The sequence below is a fragment of the Bombina bombina genome, chromosome 6 (genome assembly GCF_027579735.1).
Source record: "Bombina bombina isolate aBomBom1 chromosome 6, aBomBom1.pri, whole genome shotgun sequence".
Lineage (NCBI taxonomy): Eukaryota > Metazoa > Chordata > Amphibia > Anura > Bombinatoridae > Bombina > Bombina bombina.
Window position 1 is genome coordinate 1087984718 of NC_069504.1, and position 19511 is coordinate 1088004228.

The 19511-nt window shown below is 43.5% G+C and overlaps 1 protein-coding gene across 1 annotated transcript; it reads left to right on the forward strand.

The window, feature by feature from the left end:
- Positions 1 to 1432: 1432 nt before the first annotated feature.
- On the forward strand, positions 1433 to 5095 carry LOC128664216 (putative ATP-dependent RNA helicase an3). The gene has a single exon (XM_053718999.1). It carries the CDS (start codon positions 1646 to 1648, stop codon positions 3380 to 3382), a length of 1737 nt encoding a protein of 578 aa, XP_053574974.1. The 5' UTR covers positions 1433 to 1645; the 3' UTR covers positions 3383 to 5095.
- Positions 5096 to 19511: the final 14416 nt, after the last annotated feature.

The window sequence follows — 19511 nt, forward strand, 5'->3', positions numbered from 1 at the left end:
GGCCTAGATTTGGAGTTTGGCGGTAGCCGTGAAAACCAGCGTTAGAGGCTCCTAACGCTGGTTTTAGGCTACCTCCGGTATTTGGAGTCACTCAAAATAGGGTCTAACGCTCACTTTTCAGCCGCGACTTTTCCATACCGCAGATCCCCTTACGTAAATTGCGTATCCTATCTTTTCAATGGGATTTTTCTAACTCCGGTATTTAGAGTCGTGTCTGAAGTAAGCGTTAGAATTCTAACGACAAAACTCCAGCCGCAGAAAAAAGTCAGTAGTTAAGAGCTTTCTGGGCTAACGCCGGTTCATAAAGCTCTTAACTACTGTGCCCTAAAGTACACTAACACCCATAAACTACCTGTGTACCCCTAAACCGAGGTCCCCCCACATCGCCGCCACTCGATTACATTTTTTTAAACCCTAATCTGCCGACCACCACCTACGTTATACTTATGTACCCCTAATCTGCTGCCCCTAACACCACCGACCCCTATATTATATTTATTAACCCCTAACCTGCCCCCCACAACGTCGCCGCCAGCTACCTACAATAATTAACCCCTAATCTGCTGACCGCAAAGCGCCGCTACTTAAATTATCCTTATGTACCCCTAATCTGCTGCCCCTAACACCGCCGACCCCTATATTATATTTATTAACCCCTAATCTGCCCCCCTCAACGTCGCTTCCACCTGCCTACACTTATTAACCCCTAATCTGCCGAGCGGACCGCACCGCTACTATAATAAAGTTATTAACCCCTAATCCGCCTCACTAACCCTATAATAAATAGTATTAACCCCTAATCTGCCCTCCCTAACATCGCCGACACCTAACTTCAATTATTAACCCCTAATCTGCCGACCGGAGCTCACCGCTATTCTAATAAATGTATTAACCCCTAAAGCTAAGTCTAACCCTAATACTAACACCCCCCTAACTTAAATATAATTTAAATCTAACGAAATTAATTAACTCTAATTAAATAAATTATTCCTATTTAAAGCTAAATACTTACCTGTACAATAAATCCTAATATAGCTACAATATAAATTATAATTATATTATAGCTATTTTAGGATTAATATTTATTTTACAGGTAACTTTGTATTTATTTTAACCAGGTACAATAGCTATTAAATAGTTAAGAACTATTTAATAGCTAAAATAGTTAAAATAATTACAAAATTACCTGTAAAATAAATCCTAACCTAAGTTACAATTAAACCTAACACTACACTATCAATACATTAATTAAATACAATACCTACAAATAACTACAATGAAATAAACTAACTAAAGTACAAAAAATAAAAAAGAACTAAGTTACAAAAAATAAAACAATATTTACAAACATAAGAAAAATATTACAACAATTTTAAACTAATTACACCTACTCTAAGCCCCCTAATAAAATAACAAAGACCCCCGAGTTGGGAGTATCTTCTCTTACTGATCGCGTCGTTTGTAATTATCTTAGGTATAGGCAGAGAAGAAATAATAATTTTAGTGAATACATTTATACATTTGATTTGTAACAACACAGTACAAAAAAAACAGAAGTTTAAAACGCAGATACACCCGCAGTTTGTCAGCGTAGTAACTAAGCCTGTTTCCTGACCGAGAGAATCCGGCCTTTTATTCTTTAGTTATGAGTCATGTGGCTGTCGAAAATGTCCTCAGCCTAGACCAGCAGTTTGCTGGCCTAGACTTGGATTCTGCTGACTCTCAAAGTGGTTTATCAACTAAAGGACGTTACATTCCCCCTCATTTAAGAAACAAAGAAGCTTCAAGAAATGATTCCAATTGGGACTCTAGCAGTCCTGGTAATGGCTACGTGAATGGGACTCAAGATGACAGAGTGAATGGATATGATCGTGGCTTCGGCACTAGAGGAACTGGTCGCAATGATAGAGCTTCCTATGACAGAGAGAACTCTGGTTGGAATTCAGGCAGGGACAAAGATGCATACAGCAGCTTTGGTTCTCGTAATGACCGTGGGAAATCAGGTTTATTTAATGATAGAGGAAGTACATCCAGAAGATCTGATGACCGTCGTGCGGATGGTTTTGATAGTACTGGCAGTCGTGGGGGGGACAGAGGTGGCTTTGGTAGATTTAATGGTAACAGCCGTTGGTCAGATGAGAAAAATGATGAAGATGACTGGTCTAAACCTCTTGCCCCAAATGATCGTGTAGAACAAGAGCTCTTTTCTGGAGGTAATACAGCCATTAACTTTGAAAAATATGATGACATTCCTGTTGAAGCAACAGGCAATAACTGTCCTCCACATATTGAATGTTTCCAAGATGTTACTATGGGGGAGATCATTATGGGGAACATTCAGCTAACTCGTTACACTCGACCTACTCCAGTTCAAAAACATGCAATTCCTATCATCATTGATAAGAGAGATCTGATGGCAAGTGCTCAGACAGGTTCTGGGAAGACAGCAGCATTTCTTTTGCCAATTTTAAGTCAAATCTATGCCGAAGGTCCTGGTGAGGCACTTAAGCACTTAAAGGATAATGGAAGGTATGGTAGACGCAAGCAATTTCCATTTTCTCTTGTTTTGGCTCCAACCAGAGAACTGGCCGTACAGATTTATGAAGAGGCTAGAAAGTTTGCTTACAGGTCAAGAGTTAGGCCGTGTGTTGTATATGGTGGAGCTGATATTGGTCAGCAGATTCGTGATTTAGAACGTGGCTGTCATTTACTTGTTGCTACTCCTGGTCGTCTTGTTGACATGATGGAGAGGGGAAAGATTGGCTTGGATTTCTGCAAGTATTTAGTACTTGATGAAGCAGACAGAATTTTTGACATGGGTTTCGAACCTCAGATTCGGCGAATTGTTGAACAAGACACCATGCCACCTAAGGGTGTGCGTCAGACAATGATGTTTAGTGCAACATTCCCCAAAGAAATTCAGATTCTTGCTCGAGATTTCTTAGAAGAATACATCTTCTTGGCTGTAGGCAGAGTTGGTTCAACATCTGAAAATATTACTCAAAAAGTAGCTTGGGTTGAAGAGATGGACAAACGATCATTTTTGCTCGACCTCCTTAACGCAACTGGAAAAGATTCCTTAACACTGGTATTTGTGGAGACAAAGAAAGGTGCAGATGCCCTTGAAGACTTCCTGTATCATGAAGGCTATGCATGCACAAGTATCCATGGCGACCGATCTCAAAGAGACAGGGAAGAAGCACTTCACCAGTTTCGTTCAGGAAAAAGCCCAATCTTAGTTGCCACTGCTGTTGCAGCAAGAGGACTTGATATTTCAAACGTGAAGCATGTCATAAACTTTGACTTGCCAAGTGATATTGAAGAATATGTCCATCGTATTGGCCGTACTGGTCGTGTCGGTAACCTTGGTCTTGCAACATAATTTTTTAATGAAAAGAACATAAATATAACAAAGGACTTACTAGATCTTCTTGTGGAAGCTAAACAAGAGGTACCATCTTGGCTAGAGAACATGGCTTATGAACAACACCACAAAACTAGCACTCGTGGAGGACGTTCAAAGAGCCGGTTTAGTGGTGGGTTTGGTGCCAGAGACTATCGTCAGAGTAGTGGCACTAGTAGCAGTTTTGGCGGCAGCAGCAGCCGTGGAAGCAGAAGCACTGGCAGCAGAGGATTTGGTGGAGGTGGATATGGTGGCTTTTACAACAGTGATGGCTATGGTGGAAACTATGGTGGAAGTTCCCAAGTTGATTGGTTGGGCAACTAAACCTGTCGGCAACAGATGACTCAGCCAAACAAGCTAATATGGAAACCACATGTAACTTAGCCAGACTATACCTTGTGTAGCTTCAAGAACTTGTACATTACCAGCTGTGATTCTCCACTGAATTTTATTTTCAAGGGAGCTCTGGGCCACAAAAAACTAATAGGATCAAGCCCTACTCTGGAGGTGTTGAAGATTTCAGTGCTGTAGTTTTGGATTTACTCCCAAATCCACCCCCTTCCCAACAACTGCATTTATTTTGACTGAGAATAATTTGCTTGTTAATGTACTGTGCCTTTAACTTTAGACAACCTTTTTTTTTATTTTGATGTCCTGTTGGCTCAGTATTGCTCAAGATATAAATTGTTATGACAAAATAAATTTATTGAACTTGGGCGAAATCAAACCTTGGCACACAGGTGTGATACAACTTAAAACAGGAATCGTTTCATCCATGCATTAATATTACAATGGAAAAACTTGTGCAGTAAGCCTGCATTAGGGCTTCTGTTTTGTCATTTTGTGGCAAACAAAAATATCCATAATGCATTTCAGAAGGCATAGTTTCTAATGTGGCAAACTGTACAAAGTTCTGATTTGCTCACTCTATCCTGGAAAAGGTACTTAGAACCTGAAGTCTCTTTAAGCCATTCCAGTCACAAAAGCTGTATGAACTGAATCATACATGTTAAGCACTGTTTTTCAAAGAATGCAATTAAATAAGCAATTCCTTTTTAACAATGTTTAGGCAGATCAGTAACTTGTGAGCTAGCTAATTATGGGCCAAACATTACAGGAACTGTTTAAAGATCTGAAACTTGAAATAGTTTTTAGAAATCATTAAATTTTTACAAGCCTGTAATTTGAAATATGGCAGAATGGCTGACCACAGCAGTATTGGGTTCTGTGACAGGCCTGGCTGATTATGGTCTAAACGCATGCTAGTGTTAATGTTTTTTGGTCAAGAGGGTATGAACAGAAAGAATTATGCAGCAGGCTTTATTTTAATGCAGATTCACCTTACTCTGTTCAAGCTGCGTTGAGGGTTCAAACATACTTGGCTTACAGTAGACTTTGTAACATGGCTCCAGAAGAGTAAATTGAAATCTTAAAATTAAAGGTGGAAAATGTACATTAACTGCAAAAGGTGTCAAATCTGCTGAGTGTGTGCAGTTTAGTCAGTTTTAGTTGCATAGGTTTCCATTGTATTTAGTATGTCTATGCTAAATCTGGCCAAAGACTAATTTCCCACCTCTAAAATTGCCTCTGCCACATTTGCTCACGCTCTGTGGTTAAATTAGTGGCATAGGAGTGGCAGTTCTATATATATATTTTCTTTTTTAATAAAGTGCAATAGATTTTTCAAGTGTATTGTGCCCTGCTCTAACTTTTGTAGGTGCACTTGACAGTATTGAGGTCATTTTGTTATGGTGCTATATTAAAAAAAAATAAAAAAAAATAGGTGGCCCTTTGTACATTTTTGCCCATAACTTTTTACAAAACATATTTTATTGCACATACAGAGAATTTTTATATAAGTAATGTGTGCGTGTCCTTAACCTCAAACTTTGTCTTGTATAGATGGCAGAACACTTAAATGAGCATGATCTAAGACTTATTTGGGACCATGGGATTGATATCAGGGGAAGGAAAACTATTTTGCACACAGTGGACTTCTAGATACTTTTTTGCTGCTAGTTTTGTGTAATATTTATTGAACATTTTGACAAATATTTATTTTTGTAAGCCTAAGTGATTCTTTGAAAGTTTAAAGAAACTTGACCAAAAGACAGTACAAAAACACTGGCACTTGAATGTTGAATGTCAACGTATGCGTGAAATTATATATTTCGGGGTAGTGTGAGCTTTTAATGTTAAGTCATATTAAACTCTTAAGTCAAATTAAGCAGACCCGGTATTGGCAGTTCAGCCATAACTTTCTGGAGTAATTTGAAATGAAATTGGCAAATTTAAATTAAACATGCCAAGGTTTTGATACACTTGTCTTAAGATATTAATGAAACACTTCAAAACACTGATATGAAGTGTCCAGATTCTCAGATGTTGTGTGAGTTTTGTTTAGTTGTGTGGTTATTTTTTTTATTTTCTGTGAATGTCTGGCACATTGCAATCAAAACATGTGGTCATATTTGTCATTGATATTGGTGACTTGTGTCTTCAAAGATTACATTTGAGCAAGTATTTTGGCAGCAATACCTTTTTTTTTTTTTAACACTAAGGTTTAAAAATACAAAATTAATATGCAACAAATTGATTCATACTTGCTAAATGTTAAGATTGATGGCCAAGCCACTCTAGTTTAGTAACTGCTTATTGTATTAGTTTAGATGCTTGGCACTGCATGTGCTGTGCATTACTGATTTTATTAAAATAAAAGTTGAACTGCAAAAAAAAAAAAAAAAAAAAAAAAAATAACAAAGACCCCCAAAATAAAAAATGCCCTACCCTATTCTAATTTACTAAAGTTCAAAGCTCTTTTACCTTACCAGCCCTGAACAGGGCCCTTTGCGGGGCATGCCCCAAGAAGTTCAGCCAATCAGAATCAAGTTCAATCCGATTGGCTGATCCAACCAGCCAATCAGATTGAGCTCGCATTCTATTGGCTGTTCCGATCAGCCAATAGAATGCGAGCTCAATCTGATTGGCTGATTGGATCAGCCAATCGGATTGATCTTGATTCTGATTGGCTGATTCCATCAGCCAATCAGAATATTCCTACCTTAATTCCGATTGGCTGATAGAATCCTATAAGCCAATCGGAATTCGAGGGACGCCATCTTGGATGACGTCCCTTAAAGGAACCGTCATTCTTCAGTTGGACGTCGCAGGATGAAGATGGGTCCGCGGGGGAGGTCTTCAGGATGGAGCCGGTCCTCATCGGATGAAGATAGAAGATGCCGCTTGGAAGATGATGGTTGCCGGTCCGGATCTACTCTTCTTCCCGGATAGGATGAAGACTTTGGACCCTCTTCTGGACTTCTTCAGCCATCGGAAGATGGATGTTTAGCCCCCTCTTGGGTTGGATGAAGATATCGGAGCCAGGACGGATCGGTGTGATACCCGGTGAGGTGAAGACAAGGTAGGAAGATCATCAAGGGCTTAGTGTTAGGTTTATTTAAGGGGGGTTTGGGTTAGATTAGGGGTATGTGGGTGGTGGGTTGTAATGTTGGGGGGGGTATTGTATGTTTTTTTTTACAGGCAAAAGAGCTGAATTCTTTGGGGCATGCCCCGCAAAGGGCCCTGTTCAGGGCTGGTAAGGTAAAAGAGCTTTGAACTTTAGTAATTTAGAATAGGATAGTGCATTTTTTATTTTGGGGGGCTTTGTTATTTTATTAGGGGGATTAGAGTAGGTGTAATTAGTTTAAAATTGTTGTGAGATTTTCCTTATGTTTGTAAATATTTTTTTATTTTTTGTAACTTAGTTCTTTTTTATTTTTTGTACTTTAGTTAGTTTATTTCATTGTAGTTATTTGTAGATATTGTATTTAATTAATGTATTGATAGTGTAGTGTTAGGTTTAATTGTAGGTAATTGTAGATATTTTATTTAATTAATTTAATGATAGTGTAGTGTTAGGTTTAATTGTAACTTAGGTTAGGATTTATTTTACAGGTAATTTTGTTATTATTTTAACTAGGTAACTATTAAATAGTTCTTAACTATTTAATAGCTATTGTACCTGGTTAAAATAATTACAAAGTTACCTGTAAAATAAATATCTACTTTATCTGTATGGAAAATCAGATAAGGAGAATCACATTGTAAAGCTGATAACTCAGAGACTCTACGAGCCGAGGAAATAGCCATCAAAAACAGAACTTTCCAAGATAAAAGTTTGATCAATGGAATAAAGGGGTTCAAACGGAACTCCTTGAAGAACCTTAAGAACCAAGTTTAAGCTCCATGGAGGAGCAACAGGTTTAAACACAGGCTTAATTCTAACCAAAGCCTGACAAAATGCCTGGACGTCTGGTACCTCTGCCAGACGCTTGTGCAAAAGGATAGACAGAGCAAAAATCTGTCCCTTTAAAGAACTAGCTGATAATCCTTTATCCAAACCCTCTTGGAGAAAGGACAATATCCTAGGAATCCTAACCTTACTCCATGAGTAATTCTTGGATTCACACCAATGAAGATATTTGCGCCATATCTTATGGTAGATTTTCCTGGTTACAGGCTTTCGTGCCTGTATTAAGGTATCAATGACTGACTCGGAGAAGCCACGCCTTGATAAAATCAAGCGTTCAATCTCCAGGCAGTCAGTCTCAGAGAAATTAGATTTGGATGATTTAAAGGACCTTGTAGTAGAAGGTCTTGTCTCAGAGGCAGAGACCAAGGTGGAAAGGATGACATGTCCACCAGGTCTGCATACCAGGTCCTGCGTGGCCACGCAGGCGCGATCAAGATCACCGATGCTCTCTCCTGTTTGATTTTGGAAATCAGTCGAGGGAGCAGAGGAAACGGTGGAAACACATAAGCCAGGTTGAAGAACCATGGTGCTGCTAAAGCATCTATCAGAGTCGCTTCTGGGTCCCTGGACCTGGATCCGTAACAAGGAAGCTTGGCGTTTTGGCGAGACGCCATGAGATCCAATTCTGGTGTGCCCCAACGATGAACCAATTGAGCAAACACCTCCGAATGGAGTTCCCACTCCCCCGGATGAAAAGTCTGACGACTTAGAAAATCCGCCTCCCAGTTCTCTACACCTGGGATATGGATCGCTGATAGATGGCAAGAGTGAGTCTCTGCCCAGCGAATTATCTTGGAGACTTCTGACATCGCTAGGGAGCTCCTGGTCCCCCCTTGATGGTTGATGTAAGCCACAGTCGTGATGTTGTCCGACTGAAATCTGATGAACCTCAGGGTTGCTAACTGAGGCCAAGCTAGAAGAGCATTGAATATTGCTCTTAACTCCAGAATATTTATTGGGAGGAGTTTCTCCTCCTGAGTCCACGATCCCTGAGCCTTCAGGGAATTCCAGACTGCACCCCAACCTAGAAGGCTGGCATCTGTTGTTACAATTGTCCAATCTGGCCTGCGAAAGGTCATACCTTTGGACAGATGGACCCGAGATAGCCACCAGAGAAGAGAATCTCTGGTCTCTTGATCCAGATTTAGCAGAGGGGACAAATCTGTGTAATCCCCATTCCACTGACTGAGCATGCATAATTGCAGTGGTCTGAGATGTAGGCGCGCAAATGGCACTATGTCCATCGCCGCTACCATTAAGCCGATCACTTCCATGCACTGAGCCACCGAAGGGCGAGGAATGTAGTGAAGAACACGGCAGGAATTTAGAAGCTTTGATAACCTGGACTCCGTCAGGTAAATTTTAATTTCTACAGAATCTATCAGAGTTCCTAGGAAGGAAACCCTTGTGAGGGGTGATAGAGAACTCTTTCCCTCGTTCACTTTCCACCCATGCGACCTCAGAAATGCCAACACTATGTCCGTATGAGATTTGGCAATTTGGAAGTTTGACGCCTGTATCAGGATGTCATCTAGATAAGGGGCCACTGCTATGCCCCGTGGTCTTAGGACCGCCAGAAGAGACCCCAGAACCTTTGTAAAAATTCTTGGGGCTGTAGCTAACCCGAAGGGAAGAGCGACAAACTGGTAATGCCTGTCTAGAAAGGCAAACCTTAGGAACCGATGATGATCTTTGTGAATCGGTATGTGAAGGTAAGCATCCTTCAAATCCACTGTGGTCATGTACTGACCCTCCTGGATCATAGGTAGGATTGTCTGAATAGTTTCCATTTTGAACGATGGAACTCTGAGGAATTTGTTTAAGATCTTTAGATCCAAAATTGGTCTGAAGGTTCCCTCTTTTTTGGGAACCACAAACAGATTTGAATAAAATCCCTGTCCTTGTTCCATCTGTGGAACTGGATGGATCACTCCCATTATTAGGAGGACTTGCACACAGCGTAAGAATGCCTCTTTCTTTATCTGGTTTACAGATAATCTCGAAAGGTGAAATCTCCCTTGTGGGGGGGAAGTTTTGAAGTCCAGAAGATATCCCTGAGATATGATCTCCAACGCCCAGGGATCCTGAACATCTCTTGCCCACGCCTGGACGAAGAGAGAAAGTCTGCCCCCTACTAGATCCGTTGCCGGATAGGGGGCCGTTCCTTCATGCTGTCTTAGAGGCAGCAGCAGGCTTTCTGGCCTGCTTGCCTTTGCTCCAGGCCTGGTTAGATTTCCAGGCTGGCTTGGATTGCGCAAAAGTTCCCTCTTGTTTTGTAGCAGAGGAAGTTGATGCTGCACCTGCCTTGAAGTTTCGAAAGGCACGAAAATTAGACTGTTTGGCACGTGATTTGGCCCTGTCCTGAGGAAGGGTATGACCCTTACCTCCAGTAATGTCAGCAATAATTTCCCTCAAACCAGGCCCGAATAGGGTCTGCCCCTTGAAGGGAATGTTAAGTAATTTAGACTTTGAAGTCACGTCAGCTGACCAAGATTTAAGCCATAGCGCCCTACGCGCCTGGATGGCGAATCCAGAATTCTTAGCCGTTAGTTTAGTCAAATGAACAATGGCATCAGAAACAAAAGAATTAACTAGCTTAAGTGTTCTAAGCTTGTCAAGTATTTCAGTCAATGGAGTAGCTGTCTGAAAGGCCTCTTCCAGAGACTCAAACCAGAACGCCGCAGCAGCAGTGACAGGAGCAATGCATGCAAGGGGCTGCAGGATAAAACCTTGTTGAATAAACATTTTCTTAAGGTAACCTTCTAATTTTTTATCCATTGGATCTGAAAAAGCACAACTGTCCTCTACAGGGATAGTGGTATGCTTTGCTAAAGTAGAAACTGCTCCCTCCACCTTAGGGACCGTCTGCCATAAGTCCCGTGTGGTGGCGTCTATTGGAAACATTTTTCTAAAAATAGGAGGGGGGGGAAACGGCACACCGGGTCTGTCCCACTCCTTAGTAAGAATTTCTGTAAACCTTTTAGGTATTGGAAAAAAACGTCAGTACACACCAGCACCGCGTAGTATTTATCCAGTCTACACAATTTCTCTGGCACTGCAATTGTGTCACAGTCATTCAGAGCAGCTAAAACCTCTCCAAGCAACACCCGGAGGTTCTCAAGCTTAAATTTAAAAGTAGACATATCTGAATCAGGTTTCCCCGAGTCAGAGACGTCACCCACAGACTGAAGCTCTTTCTCAGCTTCTGCATATTGTGACGCAGTATCAGACATGGGCCTTAAAACATCTGTGCGCTCTGTATTACGTCTAACCCCAGAGCTATCGCGCTTTCCTCTGAATTCAGGCAGTCTGGCTAATACCGCTGACAGGGTATTATCCATGATTGCCGCCATGTCCTGCAAAGTAATCGCTATGGGCGTCTTTGATGTACTTGGCGCCATTTTAGCGTGAGTCCCTTGAGCGGGAGTCAAAGGGTCCGACGCGCAGGGTGAGTTAGTCGGCATAACTTCCCCCTCGTCAGAATCCTCTGGTGATAATTCTTTTAAAGATAACAGCTGATCTTTATTGTTTAAAGTGAAATCAATACATGTAGTACACATTCTCCTATGGGGTTCCACCATGGCTTTTAAACATAATGAACAAAGAGTTTCCTCTATGTCAGACATGTTTATACAGACTAGCAATGAGACTAGCAAGCTTGGAAAACACTTTAAATCAAGTTAACAAGCAATATAAAAAAAAAAACGTTACTGTGCCTTTAAGAGAAACAAATTTTGCCAAAATTTGAAATAACAGTGAAAAAAGGCAGTTAAACTAACGAAATGTTTACAGTGTATGTAACAAGTTAGCAGAGCATTGCACCCACTTGCAAATGGATGATTAACCCCTTAATACAAAAAACAGATTAACAAAACGAAAAATATGTTTTTTAAACAGTCATAACAACTGCCACAGCTCCTACTTTTGAAGCCTTTTGAGCCCTTCAGAGATGTCCTATAGCATGCAGGGGACTGCTGAGGGAAGCTGAATGTCACAGTTTGTAATTTTAACTGCACCAACTGTAACTTTTATACTATAACAGTGGAAAGCCTCAGGAAACTGTTAACACATTAATCAGAGTATATACCTCTAATAGCAAGCCTGATACTAGTCGCTATTAAATCACTGTATTTAGGCTTTAACTTACATTAATCCGGTATCAGCAGCATTTTCTAGCAAATTCCATCCCTAGAAAAACTTAACTGCACATACCTTATTGCAGGATACCCTGCACGCCATTCTCCCTCTGAAGTTACCTCACTCCTCAGACATATGTGAGAACAGCAGTGGATCTTAGTTACTTCTGCTAAGATCATAGAAAAACGCAGGCAGATTCTTCTTCTAAATGCTGCCTGAGATAAAATAGCACAACTCCGGTACCATTTAAAAACAATAAACTTTTGATTGAAGAAAAAGCTAACTATATTTTACCACTTTCCTCTTACTACCTCCAACTATGTTGAGAGCTTGCAAGAGAATGACTGGGTATGGCAGTTAGGGGAGGAGCTATATAGCAGCTCTGCTGTGGGTGATCCTCTTGCAACTTCCTGTTGGGAAGGAGAATATCCCACAAGTAATGGATGATCCGTGGACTGGATACACCTAACAAGAGAAATAACGTTTAAACCTAAAACCCTAACATAAACCCTACGTCTAAACACCCCTAATCTGCCGCTCCCAACATCGCCGACGCCTGCCTACTGTTATTAACCCCTAATCTGCCTCTCCCGATATTGCCGCTGCCTAAATAAAGGTATTAACCCCTAATCTGCCACTCCTGATATCGCCGCCACTATACTAAAGTTATTAACCCCTATTCCGCCGCACTCCAACATCTCCGCCACTATATTAAAGTTATTAACCCCTAATCTGCCGCTCCCCAACATCTCTGCAACTAAAGTTATTAACCCCTAAACCCCTGGCCTCCCACATCACTACCACTAAATAAACCTATTGACCCTTAAACCGCCAGCCCCCCACATTGCAACAACCTAAATTAAACTATTAACCCCTACACCTACCCCTAAACCTAACCCTAACGTAAACGTAACCCTAACACCCCCTAACTATAACATAATTAAAATGGATCTAAATTAAATTTACAATTATTAACTAAATAATACCTATTTAAAACTAAATACAAATTTACCTGTAAAATAAAACCTAAGCTAGGTACAATATAACTAATAGTTATATTGTAGATAGCTTAGGTTTTATTTTTATTTCACAGGTAAGTTTGTATTTATTTTAACTAGGTAGACTAGGTAGTAAATAGTTATTAACTATTTACTAACTGCCTAGTTATAAATACAAACTTACCTGTGAATTAAAAATAAAACCTAAGCTACCATACACTAAAACCTACTATTACAAAAAAATTAAAAATATTCTTATTCTAATACCCTTTTAAAAAAAAAAAACACCCCAAAATAAAAAAAGCCTACTCTAGAATAAACTACCAAGGGCCATTAAAAGGGCCTTTTGGGGGGGGGGGGGCGGAGCTAGCTAGTGAACAGTACAGACGTGTCTGCATTGAGCTCCTGGAGCCTATAACAATTAAATGTAAAGAAGCCTATCTTTTCTCCCCAATTCGCTTCTCTCCTTACTCCTAATCACACATCAAGGGATTGCTACTTGGCTGCTCCTGACTGGGACCCTTTTCCCCTTACCTGGGTTCACACCAGCACTTGCCTCAGCCTTCAGCAGCGCATGACCCCCAGCGACAGCTCCACGAAGCCGGACCTGCATTGCCGCACCAGCGGAGGACATCCGACACCTGCACTGCACACCCAGCTGTTTGCCTGTCCCAGGTCGCAGCTGCAGGTTCGAGGGCAAGAAGAAGCGGTCCGGCGGCGAAAAGGCGCGAACGGCGCCATTACCAGTGACGTCACCGCCGCGACCGTGAAGAAGCAGCTGCCGGATCTCCAGTTACCCTGTCGGCGGCCTGGTTCCGTGCTTACAGCACCGGGGGTCACAACAGAGCCTCTGACAGTGGTGACCGCACTTGTTTAACAGGCAGTGACTGAAGATATCAGCCGCAGCGGCTGCAGGTCTAGGTGCTGTGCAGTCACCCTGTTGCCACGTGGTCGCCACTGCGGGGGTAAGGATCCAGTGCCGAACTTGTTACCCCCTGGAGTGCCGGGTGAGTGCTGAGCCCCTGTTACTGGGTGATAAACCCCACAGCCTCTAACTTGCCAGGGGCCCACTATTTGGCAGGAAGCATTAGTCAGTGGTTTAAACAGGCTGCAGGTGCCCCCAAATAAAACGTCACTAACTGCCTGCAATTCTACCTCAGCTTACCTGTAAAAACTAACCTGAAACAGCCTGCTGATACTGAGACAGCTACTAGTTCATAGGCCCTGGACTGAACTGATAACCCATACCTGGCTTTGGGGGCCCTAGGGACTGTATTGATCAAGTGTCCCAGGTTTTCCTTCTTTTTTAATTTTTTTTTATTTCCTGAATCTATCTGGCACATTGCCCATACCCACAGCAGCCTGTTAGTTCAGGGGTTTATTGCTACATTCCATACCACTCTGACCTTCAGGTCCTGCCACAATATAAGAACCAAGAGCCCTATCTACTCCCCAGACAGACACAGTTCCATAGTGTCTCTCCTCCTCCTTTCCCGCTCTGCTCCCCAGAGCGGGTCATAACCTACATCCCTTTCCCGGCTGTGCCCAGTGGTGGCTTCTTTTTCCCTAGAGGAGAGACACGCCCTGCCAGGGTTTGCTGCCCCCAGGAACCATCTGGCCCCTGTCTTGCTGCCTGCTTATCCTGCAGTCAACCGCTGAAGCAGCTTTCTAAATGTAACTTTTCCTAGCTACCTGACATAAGCAACGTAGCCATGATGTGCTAAGCCCTGTGGCGCCCCTCCCTGCCGGTGCTAGCCAGCTGAACCTGCCAGGTTACCCTCCCGAGACCTCTTTCCTGCAATCACTTCTCAACGCACCACCCATTATCTGTTACAATCCCTGGTATACAATGTCACAACACACCAAGAGGAAGTCAAAGGGACTGCATCCTTCAAAACATACAGTCCGGGACCATTTCCAACCTATCAGAGACCCACTACCGGACATCTCGGATGATGATAGATCTGTCTCTCCTCCCCTATCAGAGGGAAGGGTTAGTGTGAGGAGCTCACCACCCTCCCGTACGCAGGCCGAAACGATCACCATGGACTCCATGAAACTGCTACTGGATCAGCAGACTCAGTCATTCACAAAAAGATTTGATAAATTGGAGAGGTCCTTTGATGATCTCAGAAAAGACATTGTTACAGTTAATGAACAAACGGACATTATAGAACGCAAGCAGGAAGACCTGCTAGTGGACCATACAAACTGGGTCAGTTATACACAAAATTTGGCGGATCAGGTGTCCTCCTTGGAAGCAAAACTAGCTGACCTAGAAGACCGTTCCAGACGGAACAACATTAGAATACGGGGAATCCCGGAGTCTGTGGGCCCTCAAGACCTAGAAAAATTTGCACAAGCATTATTTAGATCTATCATAGGTCCATCAGGGGAACAAGATGCGAGAATTGACAGAATTCATAGGGCTGCTAGGCCGCAAAACCTCCCTATGGATAAGCCTAGAGATACCATAGCCAGGTTACATTATTTCTCCTTCAAAGATAGACTCTTGAAAGTCACCTTGAGACAACCCCAACTCCCGGAACAATTTAAGGATATCTCACTGTACCCTGATTTGTCCTCATTCACACTACAACAAAGAAGAAGTTTCAATGAAACCACCAGAGCTCTGAGAGCCCACCAAATTCGATACAGATGGGGATTTCCTACTAAATTGATCATCACCAAAGACGGTGCCCAGCACACTGCTCTTACTCCACGGCAGGCGCAGGACCTGCTGAGAGTCTGGAACTTACCAGCTGTAAACGGCAACGAAGACCCTCCCCGCCCACAGAGAGTAAGGCCTATGCTGAGAGTGGGGGCTCAAGCCTGGAATCCAGACAGACAGGAGCCACCTCGACAAGACCCTGGCCGCAGTGGTCTAATGATTACCTACCCACCCCTCTGGGGTGGTGTGTAGACCGCCTATTACCGTCCAACTTACCAGGAGGACTGTGACACTTTCTGACACCATAGCGGTGCTGAAGATCCGGTAATGTACAACTGACTGGCACTCTTGTATATTACCCCTTGTCCCATGTTCCTTTACCCCTTTTCCCCGTCACAAGTTGCCTGAGTTCTGTTAACTTGGTTCCCACACCTCCAGAAGATCGAGATATGGCCCGTCTCTAATGGATCATCTCTCTATGAGGACTGTGACTGTTCCTGTGATCCCGAGGTAGCCAGGGAACTGGTAACGTACATCTGAAAGACCATCTAGTTTATGTTACATGTTTACTGTCTATATGAGTTCAATTAGCACTGTTAGTTTGGTTTAATGTTACACCTACGACTACAAGTTAATGTTTTACACAGTGGTGCTTCTGATGACTATGTTTTCTCTTCTCATCTTTCCTCATCTCTGCCATCTCTCCCTCTGCTCCCCCCATCTCCTTGCACTCTGCTCCTCCCACTGCTTTCCCTGGCTCTAGTCCCTTCCCGTTACCCTATTGCCTTCTTTTTTTTTTTTTTTTTTCCTTCCCATTCCACCTCCTCACCTGTAGTGTTGATCCCCCTCCACCACCTGCCTAACCCCACCCCCTTCCCTCCGCTCTTCCCACCTCCCTACCCGCTGCCTTTCTCCTCTCGCTACTCCGCTCCCTTCTGCTTCTTTCTTTCTGGCCCCCTTTTTTTTTTTTTTTTTTTTTCTCTCTCTCCCTTCACTCCTTCCCCCTTTTCCTCTGCCTTTCTCTGCCCCACTCCCCCACTTCCTTACCAGTGTTGTTTGCTCAGCCCGCTATCATTCCCCCTGGACTTGAGGGAGGACTTCCCTGGTGGGGGGTGTCGAGGAAGAGACCCGTTATACGGGCAATGTTATGTGTAGAGAACATACTGTTTTTTAATGTCTGTATGAGTTAAATTTGTACTGTTAGATCTGTATAATGCTCCACCTATGATTCCTGGTTATTGTTTTACATAATGGTGTTTCTGATGATCATGTGTTCTCCTCACACCTCTCCTCATCTATTATCTTTCCCTCTGATCTTCTCTCCTCCCTGCAACCCGCCCTCACTACCTTTCCTGGCTCTACTGCCTTTCCCGCTACCACACTACCTTCCTTCCCCTTCCATTCCTTCCTCCCACCTGCAATGATGGATCCCCCTGACATCCGCCTACCCCCCCTTCCTCCCCCTCTGTACTTTCCCCCCTAATTCTGCTCCTCCTTCCCTCTTATGCATCTCCCTCCAGGAATTGCTGTCTTACCCTCCCTTCTTCCCATCCAGCTCTCCAGCTTGCTTTTTCCCTTCCCCCCTTCTTCTCTCATATACATCCTTATCGTCTCCATATCCTATCTCGTCCACTCCTATCTTTCTGTCCCTCGTGGGAGGGCTCACCCCTTACTTCTTATCCCCCGGTGTTATTGCAGGTTATATATTACAATTGCAGGTGTCTATATAAATGCATGTACCTACCTACACTTTAAAACCTACATGAGCTGCCTGACCCCTGTCATGGTCCATCCAAAAACCTGTAGATTCTTCAACGTTCCCATCTTCCTAAGGCCCGAAGGTATAGCATAGGTACATTGCTCCCTCCACATCTGCCTGGACCCCTTACCCCCCTCCCTCCTCCTATTCCACTGCCTCTTTCCACTATCCTTTCCCCTATTCCGCCCTTTAGGTCACCTGGCCACAGCTCCACATGTGAAATGATTAGTGATTATATCACACGCGCCGGTGGTGGAGGGGAGCTTTCGAGTTCTTTTCTCCTTCACCACCTTTCCCCCCCTCCCCCTCCTCAGGGGTTATATTTTCGGTGCGGTTAGGGATTATTTACTCTGTCCTCCGTACTCTCTATTTGGCAGAGTGTAGTAGCCTCTGCCCAGCTCGGAGAACCTAGCGGAACCTAGTGTGTACCCCCTTCCCTTGCTCCCATTGTCTTTGCCTAATACCTCCTTCTTCCCTCCCCTTCCCTTTTTTTTTTTTTTTTTTTCTTTTCTTCCCCCCCCCCCCCCCACAATGAGAGTGGGCACGCTGAATGTTAGAGGCCTGAATTCTCCCACGAAGAGAAGTTTACTTCTCAAATTTTTGAAAACCCAACGCCTCGACGTTGTGTACTTACAGGAGACCCATTGGACGGGGTCCCGGGCTGCCATGTTCCACCCCAAAGACTTTCCGGTCCGCCTGTCCTCAGTGTTCCACAAAAAAGCCAGAGGAGTCACTGTCCTAATTGGTAGGCATGTCTCCTACGAGCCCATCTACCTTGAATCAGACCCCTCCGGCCGCTATATAATATGTGTATGCCGGTTGGACAACAATCTGGTTACGCTAGTTGCTCTGTATTCCCCTAATGTTAACCAGACCCGCTTCCTTGGCAGCCTGCTAAGTAAGGTCGGCCGACTTAAACAGGGCAATGTTATCATAGGTGGTGACTGCAACCTGGTGTGGGACCCGCGCAGGGATAGAAAGTCACAAAGAATGGGTCCCCCACATCGAGGGGAGGAACATTACTCCTATCTCTTTAGAAATGTTGTCTCACAACACTCATATCATGACGTCTGGAGGGCCCTGCACCCTGATGTCGATGACTACACCTGCTGCTCGTCACCCTCCCGATCTTTTTCTAGACTCGATTACTTTTTTTGTCACTCATGGACACTGCAGATGGTAGCGGCGGCCAGGATCGTACCTTGTGTATGGTCAGACCACGACGCAGTAGTTATAGATATCACTTTCTCTCCCTCCAGGGAGGGTGGACACTCCTGGCGTCTACCAGAATACCTCCTCGCGGACCCTCAGGTTCCACTCTGGATACGGGAAATAGAGGGGTTTCTTAGTATTAATGATACGGGATCTACATCTGCGCTGACTCTGTGGGCGACGCTTAAGGCCTACCTCCGCGGCCTCTTTATGCAAAAGTCCTCAGAGATCAGAAGACGCAAAGGGGCCAGCCTAGCCCAACTATATCATGATTACTCTATCTCCAGGACTCAGCTTAGAAGGGCTAGAACAGATTCCCTAGTCAGGAAAGTCCAGACTCTCAAAAAGCAGATCGAGGCTTGTGAACTGGAGAGGGTTCAGAGGGGACTCTATCTTCTGAAACAGAGATACTACCACAAAGGGGACAGGGCGGATCGGCTCCTAGCCCATAAACTCCAACAAAGAACCTTACTGAATAAAATAGCTTATATTACAAGAGACAATAGGAAATTTTATTCTCCTAGCGATATAGGAGATGTTTTTGCAGACTATTATAGGGGTTTATATCAGATATCCGCTGACCCCTGCTCCCACTATGCGCCAGCACATGCTATCCCTGAGTTCCTCGACAGGCTCCATTTGCCACAGGTCCCGAATGACCTGAGGGATCTTTTAACTGCTCCCATCACAGTGGAGGAGATTGAGAAGACGATTAAGAGCCTTAAGGCGCATAAATCCCCAGGGCCAGACGGCTTCGATGCCATGTTCTATAAAAAATTTGTGGCCCAGATATGTCCTCTTCTTACTCGCGTGTTTGGCGAGGCCATGGACGCTGGTAGCTTTCCCCAGGACTTCTTAGAGGCATCAATCATAACTATACCCAAACCTGGGAAGAACCCTGAGTTCTGCAAGAGCTACCGCCCAATTTCTCTCATTAATGGAGATGTAAAACTATACTCAAAAATTCTAGCCTCGAGGCTAAATAAAATCCTTCCGGTCTTGATCCACCAGGATCAGGT